Here is a 17,530-nt window from a genome sequence, read left to right on the forward strand (position 1 = left end):
CTGGACATAGCCGAAGGTGAGCGGGAGACGAGCACGGTCAATAGAACACTCTCTGGTGGCACATGAGAAGGGCTCAGGTGCACAAAGGTGTGTGTGTCTATATGTAGCTGGAAAGCACCGCAGGGCAGGTGTGAGATTATGTGGCTAGCTGAGCTGACAGTGACCGGCTGAGAAACCTGCAGCTGGCTAAGGCTATTTTAGACCTTCTATGCAGGGGGCTAGATCCAGCAGTGAAGAACCGAGCCATCCTTATGGGAGACACTACTAACACTGTTGTCCCCTAATTTGATCACAAACATAGTTCCAGAGTCCAAGTTAGACTATGTAATCGCTGTGTTCAGTAGTGCAGTCAGAGTCTTGACATGGTTGCAATGAAGGGCCTTACAGGGCCATCCCGGGGAGGGCAAAAACTTTCTAATTAAAAAGTTCCTCCTAAATCTATTGTATGGCAAGCTGACTGGCTGGGCATCAAGGCACCCCACAGCCCTTCACATTGTCATTACCCCTAAGATCATCCCATTTGAAACCTTTCCTTTGAGTGGCTGCTAACTCTGTTGTGAATTACAGACCTGTAGGCCTGGAAGGGGCCTTAACAGGTCATCTAGTCCAGTGCCCTGCACTGAGACAGGAGTATCACCTAGACCTCCCTGGCAGGTTTTTGTATAACCCGTTCTTAAAACCCCCAACTGGCAGATTCCACAGCCCCCTAGGTAATTTATTCAGTGCTTAGCAACCCTGATGTCCAATCTAAATCACCCTGGCTGCAATTTAAGCTCAGTGCTTCTTGCTCTGTCCTCAGTGGTTTAGGAGAAGAATTTATTACCTCTTTATAACAACCTTTTATGTACTTGAAGACTGTTATGGCCTGTCACGGAGTCACCAGGCCAATGCTCTGGACCTACTTCCTACAAAGCCAGTCAGGACACTGGGGGAGCCTCGTCTCTCTGAGCAGACTGTCTCCAGGGCAAGAAGCTCACACAGCTTTGGCCTTCCTGGGTCTGACCTCGGAGCATTCAGCATCCCCTGCCCCACTGTGCACTTCCTGCACCCGGGGGGGGGGGCTCCTGGTGAAACCAGAGGGCCCTGCACCCCGACTCCACAGTCAGATGTGACTCTCAGCCAGCCGGTAAAACAGACAGGAACACAGTGTAGGACACAACTTGTTAGCACAGAAATCAGTGACTTTCAGCCAAGTCCATCTTGGAGGGAGGAGAGCCCAGAGCCAGCGCTCTGGCCTTCCCCCCGAGCCCCAAGCCAACTGAGATTGACCTGCTTCCAGCTGCCTGGCCCCTGCCCTGCCCATTGCTCCTCCTCCAGCCTTTGTCTCGCTTCCGGGGCCAAGAGCCACCTGGTCGCATCCCCCTCCTGGGTCTCAGCTTACGAAGGGGTGGCCATAGCATCCATGCAGGCAGCTAGAGCAGCCTTCTCAAAAGTCACACACCCTTATTCCCACCAGCTAGACATTGGTGCAATACACAGGGAAACTGAGGCACACACAGCATTCATGCAAAACAGTAAGACTCACAAAGGCTCACATACAACGTAACAAGGGAAAATCCCCACTTCGTCACATGGCCCCACTCAGTTTTTCTCATCTCCAGACTGAAAAAAATCAATCTTTTTAATCTTCCCTCGTGGGTCATGTTTTCTAGACCTTTAATCATTTTTGTTACTCTTCTCTGGACTCTCTCCAATTTGTTCACATCTTTTCCTAAGTGTGGCACCCAGAACTAGACACAATACTCCAGCTGAGGCCTTACCAGTGTTACGTTGAGTGGAAGAATTACTTCTGGTGTCTTGCTTACAACACTCCTGCTAATACAGCCCCGAGTGATGTTCGCTTTTTTTGCAACAGCGTTACAGTGTTGACTCATATTTAGTGTGTGACCCACTGTAACCCCAGATCCTTTTCTGCACTACTCCTGGGCTATATCACTTCTGGGCTAAAACGTGGCAGGAGCTCAGCCCAGAAGTGACATTTTCTTCTCCACAAATCAGAGAAAAACATGTGCTTGGCTGTTCTTGAATTATAGCAATGCAAGAAAAAAAGTGTCAAGAATTTCCCTTAGTCAATTAACTTACAAAACTAAGAAACAAATACTGCTGGAGGTGGCTTGTGAGTGTGGCATCACTCACCTGTTTCAGGTTAGAGCTATTTACTTATAAACTATCTTTTATTAAACTTGTATAATGGCTCTTGTCCATCAAACCAGAGCTTTGATGAATCATCAGCCAACATCATCGGCAACCTCTTCTCCAAAAGAAATGGAATATTTTATTCTAAATCAAAATAAAGATGGGCTCAACCCAACCACCCCTACCCTTGAACCCTGGGAAAGTTCAGACTAGGATCTGGAATCAAATTTAACAAGCTCAGGTTTATCTTTGGACTTGAACCAGAACCTCTTCTCCAGACTTTTTCAGACTTTAGGAAAGCATCACTTTGGAGCTGAATCTGGATCCCAGCTGCATAGTTTGGGCCCCACTCTAAACAGAAATGAAAGAGAAGACGTTGGTGTCCTATGTCTGTCTTTCCCCTTCTCACTTTCCTATATAACTCCTTAACATCCAAGTTCAGGAATGTTAGACACCTCAAAGCGCAAACAACTGGATCTGATCCCCTGCCAGTGCTCATTTCCACAAGGTAAAATATACACCCTGGCTGGACAGACTATCAATGTTACAGCAGTTTGAGGGCATCACAGAACTTCCCCTGTGGGAAGAAGATAAGACATGGAGCTGAATTCTTTTCCTGGCTCTAATATGCTTAACCATGTTTGTAAAGTGATAATGATGCTTACCCACGTTTGTAAAGTGTTTTAAGATCTACAGTGTCAGGAGTTTTATTTGTGGGCAGATGTTCTAGGACAACAATGGCCTGGAAATGTGCTTTGTACATAGGTGTGGCCAGAGGATTATCTGTGTCATGGTATTTGGTTCAACGGCTTCCTGAGCAGATGAACTGCAGTGTTTTCCCCAGCCCTATGGTTCTCTGGCTACCTCTCCTCTAATGTACATCTCTGGGGGTCATGGATGATGAGCAGTGCCTGCGTTTTGCCATTTGGTGCATCAATTTGCTGCATACTTTAGAGCGCCCGTGTCCCAAAGCTACCGAAAAGAGACTGACTGACTCTCAGTGCCACAGGACGCACCCCAAATGGCACATCCACCTTGACATTCTGCAAGAAGAAACCACAGTCTCCCAAAACACATTACACTGGGTGGAGTCACTTCTGCTTGCCTCCAGTGTGTTATCATTTTAGGCTTGAGGAAACATGTGCGTAGTGCCTCATATGACCTGGCACTGGAGCTCGGCATGTTCAAAAGCAGGGAGGAGCCGCTGCTAAATGACAATGGATTACTGTAATTGGCTGTTAATACAGGAACATGCCAGGGCATCTACCACTTCCTTTAGTATTTATTTTAACCATAGACTTCCTGGATGCTCAGATGGGCGTAAGAACACAAGGGTGTAATTCTGCCTCATCATTTCTCGCCCTAGTATTTAAATCTCCTGGAAAGGATCATTCCAGTTTTTCCATGTTCAGATGTTAATTGGAAGAGGTTGAAGAGGAGGCCAAGTTAGTGATTCTGCCGCCAGGGATTTGCTTCTCCCTGGGAGTTCTCTTGGCAGCTTGAGAAAATGGAGGGAACCCGGATCACTGCCAGATGGAGCAACAGGACTGATAAGGCAGCCCTGAGGTTCAAGTGCTCAAGATGATTATTAATTATTATGAGTTAAGATAATGGCCTGTTGACAAGACTCAGAGGCCCAACATTAGAACCATAATGGAAGGTGGTAACTGCCCATCATTCCCCTGCTGCCCCACCCTACACTTGGAAAGGGCAGAGGTCATGAGGCTGGGCTCCTGACTCCAGCCTAAAGCTCAATCTTGTTCCAGCCAGGCCAGCGTTTTCAGACAGAATTTTACACCTGCACCCAATTCTCCCGACTGTTTATCATCAGCCCAGGGGCACTCCAGAACTCCAGGTTTGCCCAAAACCTTCATGAAACTGACAAAGTTTTCTACAAATATGGTCTAAGGCTATGATGGAACCAGGTGAGTTCTTTTGTGGCTGGGAGTTTCACAGCACAACCCCAGTTACCACCTTTTAACCCTGAGGGCGTTCACAGAGTTCTGGATGAAAGGATAATGTGTTCTCAACATTTCTTTAGATAAAATGCTTCTCATCACCTTTTCTTTTTCTTTGCTCAACAGGAGATATTTGGCTACAAAACCCAGGGCTGCCGGAAAGCCATGTGCATTGCTGGGTACATTTTGTCCTGCGGGGTTCTCTGGCTTGTATTTTACTGGAAACCAGCGTGGGATGTGTGGGCAAACTGCATCCCCTGCAGCTTGCAAGAAGCAGACGTCACATTGCTCAGAACAACAGTAGGTGCCCACGTTCCTTTGTAAATTACTTGCTAGCACACAGCTAATAGGAAGTAGAGGGAATCCATGTAACCTGGATCTCTTACACTGCTGATGCTTAATAAAATAATAAAAATAGCAACAACGTACAGTTGGCAACTTTCATTTCAAAGTGCTTTACAATATACATACCATGCATGTGGTGCAGAGGGCATTGGCCATGTGGATAGCATGCTTCACAATATTGTGGGGAGAGGCCCCATGGATCCTGTGATTCCATGACTGTGGCATTTGCTAGGGAATCTACCCTTTGCCCACCCAGTGCCACAGAACTGTGCTCCAGAATATAAACTGTCTTTTATCTGAGTCTTCTCTTTGGATGGTGTCCAAGATGTCTACTCCTCCCCACCTCAGCCTCCATGTGGGTCTGTCCCTCCCCACTGATGTTTGTGATGGAGTTTGGGTGGAGTTGTGGCTGCCAAAACCTCTCTCAGATCTCAAGAGTGCTGAGCTGACAGAACTGGAGACTGAAATCCCCTGGTTCCCCACAGCACAGGTGCAGCTACGGCTCCATATTGCAGCCTGCCAATGTGCCTCAACTCTGACACAAAGGGACTATCTCTAGGGGTGAAGGGGGAGCTCATGCTCCATGTCCAGTCAGTCCTTGCTACCTCTGCTGAGAGGGCCATCCAGGCTGTTAGAATGGAGGTTTTATTATGCGAATTCTTGTCCCCATTACCCCCAACTTTGTGTCACGCATGCCACCGATAACCAACAAGAAACAACTCAAAACTTCACTCAGAATTAAAATTGAGCCTGAATATTCTTCTGAGGTTTGAAAACTTGGACTTACTCTATTTCAAAAGTTCCCAAACAAGGAGCAGTCAGATGTGTGACTGGCCACTTGCTCGTGTGATTGCTTGATTTGCCACGTACAGTCACGGGGCTTGTTTGCACATAGGAAGCGACCACAAGGGCATGCAGTTGCATACACCCATTTTTGAAAATCAAGGAGGTCATCTATTGACTGTTTCTCCATGAAACACACTTTGCTCCATAAAAGCCCCTGAGACTGTCCTAATCAAAAAAGCATTTTCGGTCTAATCTTGCCTTTTTAATCCCGAGCTCCTCTTGCATTTGTAATTACCCGTTCTCATGTGTCATTTTAAATGGATTTGCCATGCCAAGTACTTTCCAAACAAATGAGAATCTAAATGAGCCTTTATGTAATTAGACAAGGATTGAATAATATCTAACGTTCTTGTTATCAGGGGCCTCTGTCAAAGTGTGCTTTGGGCAGCAGACAATTTAAAAGCTCCTTCCTGGGTTCTTTGCATCAAAACGGCACTTTTGTATTGTAGTGTTTATCTGATTAGATTACTTCATTGGATGGGAAGGGGGAGTTCTCTTCTTCAGCTTATCCAATCAGCATTCATAATGTATCATCAGCTTCACCGTGACCGGTTTACAGCTCATCATCCCAGAGGCTGGTCAGCTGACACATTGGCTATTAAAGAATGTTTCCATCCTGGACACACTGGGAGCCCTTCTCTTCCTTTCTGCCTCCTATCTCAACCACAGGGCTGGCTTATTAGCTTCGTCAACAGAGATGGAAGGTCCATAACGTTTTATTCTTTTTGTTGTTTTTTTCTAATTTTAATGAAGAAACTGGCTTTCCATTAATGTTATTCACCGGTTACGTGTAGCAGGGAGGACAGATTTCTATGCAGATAGATAACACAGTTTGTGTTCCCATGTGATTTGAATACCCGAGTTGTTGATATCGTGTAACACTGCAGATGCTTTGGACACTGATATTTGCTCACCTTCCGTTACTTTAGGTTACTAATATTGTCTAGATCATTTATTATCTATGAGGTTGCTAGAGGATGTCAGCGTTACTCCTCTATCTTTGCTTACAGGAGTGGTACTCAGCCTTCTCCATCCCCTCCCCATCCTTCTTCAAGCCTCCCTCCCACCTAGCTGAGAACCACCTTCCATTTAGCACTATGGGAAGGGCAGGGCGATCACAATCCTCAGGTCGAGAATCCCTGGCCGACAGCATGATGTGTTTTACGTTGCCCAGCGCCCGCCGTTCCACTTCAGCCCTGCAACAGGGCTGCACAGTGAGTGGTCAGAATGGCCACAAAGGAGGGTCTCTGCACAGGGAATGAACAGTACAGGGAATCACCTCCTGTGTACAAAACAGGGGCCTCCACAACTGATCCAAATAACCCACTGTGGTTCCCAAGGGTGAACCCAGGGCAAGGACGTGAGATCCACACTTTCATGGGTCCAGCAGCACAACAACCCCATAGGGGCAGTGGCTGCTCTTCTACAACCTGGGATTTCTAGGATACATTCCTTCCCTTCCACCTCCCTTTGATCCAGGACTCCTCCACCCCCTGCTCAGGATACTCAGACAGGGAACAGGCGCACTGCATGGCTTTACCTTATTTCTGGACGGGGGTGGGGGGGCTGTTTTACTTAGAAAGCCCATGAAGAGCACAGGCCCAGGAAGGTGACTCCATTTCCTGGGAATAGCTAGAACATCTGTGGCAGTGCATGATTGACACGGCATTGTCTATCAACTCTGAAATGTCAATCAAATATAAATGTCAGAAAGCATTCTGCTCACCAGAATCAAATGCTCAAAGAGACGCGTGTGAAAAACAAATGCAAGTCCTATACATTCTAAACCCTTCCTTAACCTTTGTCCTTGTTACTAAAGCCAGAGACAAAGAAGAGTGAAATCCCACCTTTCATGCTGAATGGTTCATTTCCGGGCCAGATCTTTGGCTGGTGTAAATTAGCATAGTTTCATTGAGGACAATGGAGCTATGCGGATTTACAGCAGCTGAGGAGCAGGTCCATTACCGCTCCATGTTATCATTCTCTAAGAGACTGGAATAAACATGCTCTCAGGACCTCACCTATGTGCAGGATTTCTTCGTGCAAATTCATGATGGCTTCTGGTTTCTGTTTCTCTAGGATGAATTTCAGATTTATTCCTGGAAGAAGGTGACGTGGATCTCTGTGTCTGCACTGAACAAGTTTAGATCAGATTATCCAATCACTGCTGACGAAAACTCCATCATAAACAAAGCCATAATGAAACCAGATTTAAAAGTAAGTGACTTTAAAACATGGTTCATATAACAGGAGTTAACATGGTCTTATCATGACTCCACATGCAAAGACTTGCATCTTGGCCACCTGAGATGTGCCCCAGAATCCTTTGCACTAACCAGAGACTGCTTTGGGGACATGCAAAACAAACAAACAAATAAATAAAAAGATGTGTGTGGGGGGTGACAGGTTGAAACCTGTTTGTGAGACATGCCTGAATTTAACATGGAATTAAGAACCCTGCAGCTGCATGAGTGCTGTGGGCAACAGGTAGAGCCAGCTGGGTGAAGATCAGGGTAGTCTACTGGCCTTCTCTGGGAAAAGACCCGTCAGCCAGGCCCTCTCCCTCACTCTCTGGGGGGAAGGCCATTCCTGCCCTGTCATTCCTTCTGAGGGGGGCGCTGCATCAGTATTACAAAGGAGAGGGAGAGGAAGGAGGGAAGAGATGGGGTGGAGAACCCTCCAAGAAGCATCTTGCTGTAGGCCACAGGGCTGGGAGCCCATGCGGATGTTATTTGCATCTTCAGGAACTACATTCCCGACTTGTTAGCAGTTAGTTTGATGTCTCCAATAAGGTTTCTAGCCAGTTTTACAACCTTAACTGGGTTTGAACAAAGCTTTTTTTCTCCTGGAAATATATAAACCTCCATATGTAAATATAGTGCCAGTTACTTCAATCCACAGGCATAGAGTGAAAGTGGAGAGTGACTCATAACATTCTTCAGGGGATGGAATTAATCATGTTTTAAACCCCCCATAGCCCTCAAATAACAACAGCGCCTTTCAGCAAATCCTTCATATCCGTCAAAACATTGAAGTAGACAAGTTTTCAAAGCAGCCAAGAGCAAATAGCATAATCCTCTAATCCCAGGGCACAGGCCCCTTCCTAACAGCCAGTACAAAATCCCTGTGCCTTCTAAACTATGTATTGCAATGGAGAGTTATTGTAATGTTACAGGCTGATCCTGCAAGGAACTGAGACCTTTTCTGTCCCATTCAAGTGTGCAACGTCTCATGGGACCGGGCCTTAAGAGGGTAAATCAGAGAACACATGAGCAGAGTTCTCCCTCCACACTTCTCATGAAAGCAAATGGCTTTGAATGTGACCTGGTATTCTATGGCAAGCCAGTGCAATGAGGGCATAGGTCTGATGCTCACGGAGCTGAGGAGACAGGATACTGCACTCTGTACCAGGTAGAATTTCCAGATGGCTGATGGCTTAATAGGTAGGTACCAGGGCTGGCCCTACCATGAGGTGAACTGAGGTGGCCACCTCAGGTGCCAGATTGTGGGGGGCGTCACTAGGACCCAGAGTGTAGAAAATTGTGTCTGCTGCTGGTGCGTCTGTCTTCTCTCTGCTCTAGATGCACAGAGATGGGGGAGGGCTGCGCTGGAGGAAGGAGGGCACAAGAGACATAATAGGCAGGCAGGAGGAAAGGTGAGTGGGAATAACAGAAAGCAGCAGGAGCTGCAGGGAGAGAGAGGAGGAGGAGCCTGTAATGCCAGTGGAGAACGCAGCTTCTCCAACCTGAAGTTAATAAATACACATCAATGCTCCACAATGACATAGGAGAGGCTGGTCGGCCCTGCAACCACCTCAACAGAGCACGAGCTGGCCCAGACTGTGGACCTTCAGGAAGCAGTTCAAATCTTTGCAACCGAGAAGGCACGGAAAGCACCACTTTGATTATTCAAACAGATAAAAATGCCAGTGTTTACTATGCAGACAAGAAAAGTTACATTTGCTGTTCAGGCATTTGAAAGTTAAGTGTTAACTTAAAATTTTTGAACACGGCATTTAAAGTTGGTAGGTCTCCTTTATTGGGGTAGGCAGCAGAGCAGCACCATGAGAGGAGCAGAACAGGAAGAAGGCAGAATTGAGACCTTTCAAAATGTTGGCCCAAACACGGGGGCACAGGGGCACCATTTGAGCTCCCCACCTCAGGTGTCAAAATGTTGTGGGCCGGCCCTGGTAGGTACATTGCATTGCCATAGTCCAGCCAGGAAGGGAGAAAAGTGTGTGTCTCTGAAGCTGGGTTATTGTCCACCAGGAGGGACAGAATTGTCTAGCCAGCCATAAGTGGCAGCCTGGTGGTGCCCGTGAGCGTGCTCAGTGTCGGTGAGAACTTCAGGAGTGCTCCTGAATTCTGGGCTAACCTGAACAATTGTCGGTGTGTATCTTCAACCAAAGGAGACTGGGATGTGGCTGCAAACACCTCCAACTGCTTTCCTTGCCCGCCCCACCAGTATGATCAGTCTTGCTTGAGTTCAGCTTCCCTCTAGTTACAGAACTATGAGTAGAAGTGAGAGCATTTTGGTTCCATTCCTTGTAAATGTTTCTGTTGTTCTTTGGTTTGGCAGGTAAGATGCATCCAAGTGCAGAAAATCCGGTATATTTGGAACAACCCTGAACAACAGTTCCAGAAAGTTGGGTGAGTTAACCTGCTGGGTACAAAGTTCTCTAAGGAAATGGAGCCTCTTTTGGAATGACATCATCAGGAAAACTTTTCCTCTGTCTTCTAGGGACCTAGAAGACAGTCACACTTGTTCAGCTATACACGCCAAATTTGGTTCTGGTTTGCGATGTGAGGAACAGGAGACCAGGTAACACTGCAACATGTCCTGAGTAGTTAGCACTATGGATTTAAGTAGATGTTTAGGACCAGATTTTCACGTGCTAGGTGCTGTCCTCTTTTGTAAACACTGGTCCTTAAAGGGGCAATTGTCTGAATGTGACTGATAATTTTGCACAGTGCAATTGTATTTACACTACTACTGGTGAGTAATTTTGCTTGTACTATTTGTGCACACAGATGTACATGCATGCAGGACTGTACATGAAAATGATTTTACATGAAAAATTATATACAGACAACTAGAGAATGGGCTCAGTTCCCTACTGAAACTTTTGGAAATGTGTCTCTGAATGTTTATCACTGTTATGTGTTTCCATTCAAAAAGTTACCATAGCCTTCCAGTCCAAATTAGTTTGCTGTTTCTCTTACTCCAAAATAAGAACAAAAGTAAAGTCTCCATAAAACAGCACAGATTAGCTTCTAGCGGAGCTCCCTTAGCAGAGCTCAGTGTAAATAAATTATTGTTAGAAATTAATAAGTTCTATTGAGTTTAGTCCTGTAAATTAATGCATTTCTGGAAAATAGAGTCCTGGCCCCAACTGGAGTCTTAAGGGCTTGGCTACACTTGCAGGTGTGCAGCGCTGGGAGTTACAGCTGTCTTCGTACAGCTGTGTAGGGAAAGTGCTGCAGTCTGGCCACACTGACAGCTGCCAGCACACTGTCGTGGCCACATTTGCAGCATTTGCAGTGGGTGTTGGGGTGGGTGGTGGGCAGCTATCCCAGCATTCAAGTGGCTGCAATGTGCTTTTCAAAAGGGGGGGGGTGGAGTGTGACAGGGGCGTGGGGAGAGAGAGAGATTTTGTGTTGTGTCTCCTGTCTTGCAAGTTCCGATCCCTTCCTTTCTTTTAAGTTTGCCCAAGGCGATATCAGTGCAACCCTCGGCTCCTCTCACCTCCTCGTTCATGCTCCCACTGTGTCAGCTCCCTGCCTTGCAAATTCTGACCATTTCCCCGACCCCTCATTCACTCTTAAATGCAAATAGCCTGCAGACCAGATAAGCAGCTGCTCCGATGGACTCCCTTTCCCCTCCCGCCCCCGCCGTGCTGTTTCTCTCCTCAAGCAAACACTAGCTGTAGACATTCATCCCCCTGCCTGCTTCATTCACAGCAAACAGGAGCTGTGTTTGTTTTTTAGATAAGCAGCTCCGGGAGCCTGGAGTTCACAACAAAACAAAGAGAGGCATCATAACAAAACAAAGAGTTCTTTAGTTAAAAGCATTATGGGAAAATTCTGCTGGAGGCCAATTACAGCGCTTTTGGTGGCCACACTGGCGGAGCAGCGCTGCATCACCAGCGCTGCAATAGTTATACCCGAGGCAGAGCAGGAGTACAGCCAGCGCTGCAGCCAGGGAGATGCAGCGCTGTATGTGCCTTGCAAGTGTGGACGGTGAGTAAGTTGCAGCGCTGTAAACCCACCACCAGCGCTGCAACTCTCCAGTGTAGCCAAACCCTAAGTGTTTCTACAGTACAAATGCAAAATAAATAGATAATTTTTTGCATTCATTTGTTTGTATATCGCAAATAATCCAACTCGTAAACTGAGTTCTCATTCAGTCTTACATTCAGAATGCTCTAAATTATATACAGAGAGATTTGCATGCAGTGTAGTTGTAGCCATGTCAGACCCAGGATATTAAAGAGACAAGGTGGGTCAGGTAGTATACTTTATTGGACCAGCTTCTGTTGGGGAGAGAGACCTCACCCATCTTGTTCCTCTAATACAGTGAGATTTGTATTTAAAATGTTTAGTTTAAGGTATGGAATTTTTTGATACCAGTTACAAGGGATTTTTGCATGAGAGAAACATTTGTTTCTTTAAGGCCATGTTGTGCCAATGAGCTGTGCATATAGGTCTTATGGATGGAGAGAGCTTTTCTGACACTAACATCTATGGTATAGATGTTTATAATTGTGTGCATGCAACTGGATGTGCAAAAATATGGGCATATCATTTGTGTGCTTACTTATGATTGCATGCACAACTGCGATGACTGCACTTGCAGCTGGCGATGTTTATATCTTACTGATGATTAGCATGTGCAGTTTCTTCAGCTATTTGTGCAGTATATTGATTGGGTGTGCAAAGTGTGCACTCACAGTTGTGTACACAATAGTGCATAAACAATTATTATATCCTGGGCCTGTGCTTCTGTCTGCCACAGAACTGATGCATCTATGCAGGGCCGGTGCAACCATTTAGGCGACCTAGGCGGTCGCCTAGGGCGCTGGCATTTGAGGGGCGCCATTTTCTTCGGCAGTGACCGCGGCCGCCGGATCTTTGGCCGCCCTGGTCGCCTCCGGCATTTAGGCGGAGGGAGCTGGGGCACGGGAGCGCAGGGAGGGCCGCCTGCAGCAAGTAAGTGGGGGGTGGGGGTGGCATGCAGGGGAACTCCCCACCCCAGCTCACCCCTGCCCCGCCTCCTCCCCGAGCACGCTGTGGCCACTTCACTTTTCCTGCCTCACGGGCTTGCGGCGCCTAAGCTGATTGGCGCCGCAAGCCTGGGAGGCGGGAGAAGTGAAGCAGCCACTGCGTGCTCGGGGTGGAGGCGAGGCAGGAGTGAGCTGCTTCATTTCTCCCACCTCCCAGGCTTGCAGCGCTAATCAGCTTAGGCGCCGCAAGCCTGGGAGGCGGGAGAAGTGAAGCAGCCACGGCGTGCTTGGGGTGCTTGTGCTCGTGCGGTGAGCAGGGGTAAGCTGGAGCGGGGGGCGGGGGGCGTGCCTCACGGTGGAGGGTGGGGAGCTGCCACAAGGGGGACACCTCAGGGCGGAGGGGGGGAGCTGCCATGGGGGGGCACCTCAGGGTGGGGGTTCGGTGGGGGCGCAAGGTGGAAGTTTCGCCTAGGGCGCAAAACATCCTTGCACCGGCCCTGCATCTATGCAACTAGCACATGGAAAACATCACATCTTGTTTCTTTCTCTTTGGAGCCAAGGTTTTTGCAGCCTTGTGTGTTTATGTTTTAAAATGGGATCAGTACTAACTCTCACTGGAGGTGGGAGCTGCAGCTGCATTGTCAGGGTGCACAGTTCAATGAGTGAGAAAGCCAGCGTTTCCTTTAATAGCACTCCATCCTTACCCCATGCAGGAGGCTAATATGTGGGCCAAATGCCATTGATATTCAGGTTGTCCCTATTTGGAAACTACTCATCAAAGAGGTAAAGTGCATTTCCATTGCTTTTCTCTCGGGGGATATTTGGACATGAGGATCAGACATATGGCACATGGGCATTTGGCGCACCCTCCACTCAGCATGCTCCCTCTCCTCCAAATTCCATCTTAAAACCCTTCCAGGGGATCTCCTCCCCATTCCTCCCTCCACCCCCTTCCAGGCCTGACCCCGGCTTTGTGTTTGCGTCCTGGGACGGCACTACAGACTCTTTGTCTTGCGAAGGGCTGTGCACATCTAGGATGCTCCACAAGGAATGTATCTTTTAACTGACAAAAAGTTTAGTTATCTGGTAAAATAAATCCAGCTGCACCAGCCAGCTAGGCTGGTTCCTCCTTCCAGCACAACATGGCCTGTGTGACTCCACCCTCGTTCCACAGTCTGAATCTTCTCTGCTCCAGTTCTCCTAGAGAAATGGGCTTGAGCTGAGACCTTCACATTCAAACTTACTTCCCCACTGATCAAGGGTGTTTGGATCCAGCGTTCCAGCTCGGATCCAGCTAACAGAGATGGGCCAGGCTGCGTAGGTTGCAGCCAGCGCTGTCAAAGCTAGCACAGGAGATTGGCTCTAGGGCCTGATTTAGGCCCATCTCTAACTGGATTGAGCCAGCTGAATATAACCGAGCAGGATAAATATGGCTTCTTAACTCCCCACTACTGTGGGGTTGCCAACTCTCTAATCACACAAAACCGAATACCCTAGCCCTGTCCCTTTCCCGAGGCCCCGCCTCCTTCCCCACCCCTTCCCCGAAGCCCCACCCCACTCTCAATACATTTCCCTTCCCTCCGTGGCTCGCTTCCCCAACCCTCACTCACTTTCACTGGGTCGGGGCAGGGGAAGAGTTCAGCTGGGGGTGCAGGCTCGGGGGTGGGGCCAGGGATGAGGGCTTTGGGGTGAAAGAGGGGGATCCAGGCTGGGGGGTGGAGCCAAGGGATTCGGAGTGCAGGAGGGGGCTGTGGGTTGAGGCAGGGTATTGGGGTGCAGGAGGGGGTACGGGCTCTGGGGTGGGGCCGGGGATGAGGGGTTCAGGGTGTGGTAGGGGGCTCTGAGCTGGGGCAGAGGGTTGGGGGCAGCGGGGAGGGCTCTGGAGTGGGGTGGGGATGAGGGGATGGGGTGCAGGAGGGTACGGGCTCTGGGGTGGGACCGGGGATGAGGGGCTCAGGGTGTGGTAGGGGCTCTGAGCTGGGGCAGGGGGTTGGGGGGCAGCGGGGGGGAGGGCTCTGGAGTGGGGTCGGGGATGAGGGGATGGGGTGCAGGAGGGGGCTCTGGGTTTGGGGAGGCTCAAGGCTGGGGCAGGGAGTTGGGGCACAGGCTTACCTCGGGCGGCTCCCAGTCAGTGGGGCTAAGGCAGGCTCCCTGCTTGTCCTGGCATTTCCCTGCGCCCTGGAAGCAGCCAGCAGGTCCAGCTCCTAGGCAGGGGGCCATGAAGCTCCACACGCTGCTCTCGCCTGCAGGCCCCTCCCAGCTCCCATTGGCTACGGTTCCCAGCCAATGGGAGTGTGGAGCCAGTGCTTTGGGCAGGGGCCGCGCATGGAGCCCTGTGGCCCCTCTGCCTAGGAGCTGGACCTGCGGACTGCAGCACCGCCGGCTGGACTTTTCACGGCCCTTTTCGACTGGGCATTCCGGGCGGATACTGGACACCTGGCAATCCTACGCTACGGTTCTGTCTCCAAACAGGTCTTAAATCCATTTTACGTGTTCCAGCTCTTCAGTGTGTGTCTGTGGTTCGCTGAAGATTACAAGGAGTATGCCATTGCTATCGTAATCATGTCCCTCCTTTCGATCACCTTAACCGTGTATGATCTCCGAAAGGTGAGAGCCCCTGCCCTGCGAAGAGGGGAAGGGTCACTGCTGCTGCCAGCCAGCCAGGTCAGAGAACCCTGCATGTTACACACAGCCCGGTACAGAACAAACAGCCAGTGCTTCACATTGCAGGCAGGCCAGCACTGGTCAGTTTCAGTCACTGTTCAGTAATAACACTAGGTTGAATCAGTGCTGTTGTTGTGGCCCCAGTGACTGAAGGTGCCTGGAACCACAGCCCCAGGATTCAACACTGAAGTCCATAACTGGGAGCTTCTGACCCAGGGCCACCCAGAGGATTCAGGGGGCCTGGAGCAAAGCAATTTCGGGGGCCCCTTCCATAAAAAAAGTTGCAATACTATAGTATACCATATTCTCCTCGTGGGGGCCCCTGTGGGGCCCAAGGCAAATTGCCCCACCTGCCCCTCCCCTCTCTCAGTGGGAGCTGCTTGATACATATGGGTGTCAGTAGGCTGGGCTAAGGCTCCTTTGGAGATCCCAGCCTTTATCAATTATATATAAACATTTCTGTATCTTGGAACTATTAGTTAGTACCCCGACAAGACTAATCATCTCCGCAACAATCTACCGCATCCTCCCTTCCACATTCCAGCTTGTGGTTTGCCACACCCATTTGTTACACCTTGTCTAAAATGAGATGTTGCAGACGCTATCTTCCTATAAATTTGTACAGCTCCTAGCACACTCCATCCTGCCTGAGGCTCTGGTAGACACAGCAATGCAAACAAACAACAGTAAGAGTTAGTTACTGAATGACATCATGCCTTTTTTTGTACCGCCGTTAACACTGAACACTTCATTCTGTCTCTCCCCTCCCCCCCCCCTCCCCGGTTTGCAGCAATCTATGAAACTGCACAGGCTGGTGGAGTCTCATAACAGTGTCAGGGTCACTGTGTGCAGGAAAGACGAAGGTGCGTCCTGTTCCGTTTTTCTGTTTCTTTTGTTTTCAGTTCCAATGATACAGCAGCTCGTGTCAGGCAAAACTGACCTCTTAAAATTCCTTCTGGGCCTGTTTTCCCTTTCGTCTCACTCCAGTCTATTGGCTCAGCTCCCTAAGAACGCTGCCGTGTGTTCTCGTGCACCAATCTCTGACCTGCAGTATCACGAGTGGGGTTTAAATGGCCATGCCTTGCCTTGGTAAAACGAATCCATTGCATGCGGGAGCTGAGTCATCTTTGCCAGCGCAACTGTGTCCCTCCCTGGTACCCGCCTAACCTCTGCAGCTGAACGTTCCCATTAGAAACAAGGCCAAGTGAGGACGATTGGATTCGGATTGCTCAGCGGCAGGGGGTTTGGATCCAAAGTTCTGGTTTGGACCCATTGAGGAGATAAGTCTCAGTCTCCGTATTTGGATCCAGATCCAAACTTTCACCAGATGTGTGGGCGCGTAGGGGTGGAGGTTTGCTTCCAGGATCCGTGTTCAGACCCTTCGGTGACAGATCTGGAGTTCTGTAAGAATTGAATCTTGCATGGTGCTCTGCTTATTGGGATGCTTAGGATACGTTAGTTTAGGTCAGGGGTTCTAAACCTTTTTTGAAATCATGCCCCCACTTAAGTTTTATTTTCTTTCCTTGAAGCTCCCCTTCTGTTAGCGAGCAGGATATTCCTCCTGCCCTTGTGAAAACCCTTTCTAGAGGCTCACGTCTTCTGGGAGGTCCAAACACTAACCCCCAGGAGCGAGCAGTGCTGCCACCCCATGCACCAGGTTGCAACGCCATTCACTCAAATTTAGCCCAGCTCGCTGTGCTCCCTCCGAAAGTCAGATGCACCCCCACAGTTGAGAACCCAGGGTCTAGGTTACTGGGGTCTGTCGGGAAAAACAAGCAGGAAAGGAAAGAATTGCTCAAGATACCCACTTCTCCGCAGACATTTGAGGTTAAGGGACAATGCCAGGACAGGCAAAGGTGCAGGAACACCCAAGCAGGATCCAAAGGGCGTTCCCCCAAGAGAGGGGTATTTGTTTGGGGGAACCAGACTGAGACACGGGCACCCGCTGGGGTGTCTGAAGAAGTTAGGCCTGCCTCGGTTGCCATCAGGGAGGATAACTCAGGTAGGCTAGACATTCATGTACCCCGACTGTTATTTTACAATCCCTTTTCTCTAAAAGCTTTGTTCCGCCTGTACGTCCACAGTACACTGGTTTCAACAGGCTGGCCACTGTGCACCACTGCTCACAGATTCCCAGACCACAGGTGCCAAGCGCAGTCAGACCCTTGGGGTAAGTGCAGCTGACACCCATGGTGCTGTAGCCCCAGGCTCAGTCTAAGAGTGGGAGAAGGGCAGAATTCCACCCTGGGATGGGTAAAGGCTCCAGGCCGGACACCCGAGAGGATGCACTCAGAGAAAGACCAGGAAGGGGCTCGGAGGCACAGACAGACTGGCAACTGTGCCCATCTGTACTTAGAAA

At 49.2% G+C, this 17,530-nt stretch overlaps 1 protein-coding gene across 2 annotated transcripts in view; it reads left to right on the forward strand.

Annotated features, from left to right (window-relative positions):
- Window positions 1–17,530, forward strand: part of ATP13A4 (ATPase 13A4) — a 65,225-nt gene that overhangs the window by 7,678 nt on the left and 40,017 nt on the right. The window contains exons 2-8 of one of the 2 annotated variants that reach the window (XM_039489152.1): window positions 4,221–4,394; window positions 7,365–7,502; window positions 9,864–9,934; window positions 10,026–10,106; window positions 13,221–13,290; window positions 14,980–15,114; window positions 15,962–16,034. In XM_039489152.1, the coding sequence (XP_039345086.1) occupies window positions 4,221–4,394; window positions 7,365–7,502; window positions 9,864–9,934; window positions 10,026–10,106; window positions 13,221–13,290; window positions 14,980–15,114; window positions 15,962–16,034 (742 nt within the window). Of the gene's footprint in view, window positions 1–4,220; window positions 4,395–5,865; window positions 5,990–7,364; window positions 7,503–9,863; window positions 9,935–10,025; window positions 10,107–13,220; window positions 13,291–14,979; window positions 15,115–15,961; window positions 16,035–17,530 lie in introns of those variants that run through there. The other variant, XM_039489153.1, reaches the window with a different exon arrangement.

Source organism: Mauremys reevesii, linkage group 9 (assembly GCF_016161935.1).
Source record: "Mauremys reevesii isolate NIE-2019 linkage group 9, ASM1616193v1, whole genome shotgun sequence".
In the NCBI taxonomy this organism is placed as follows: Eukaryota; Metazoa; Chordata; order Testudines; family Geoemydidae; genus Mauremys; species Mauremys reevesii.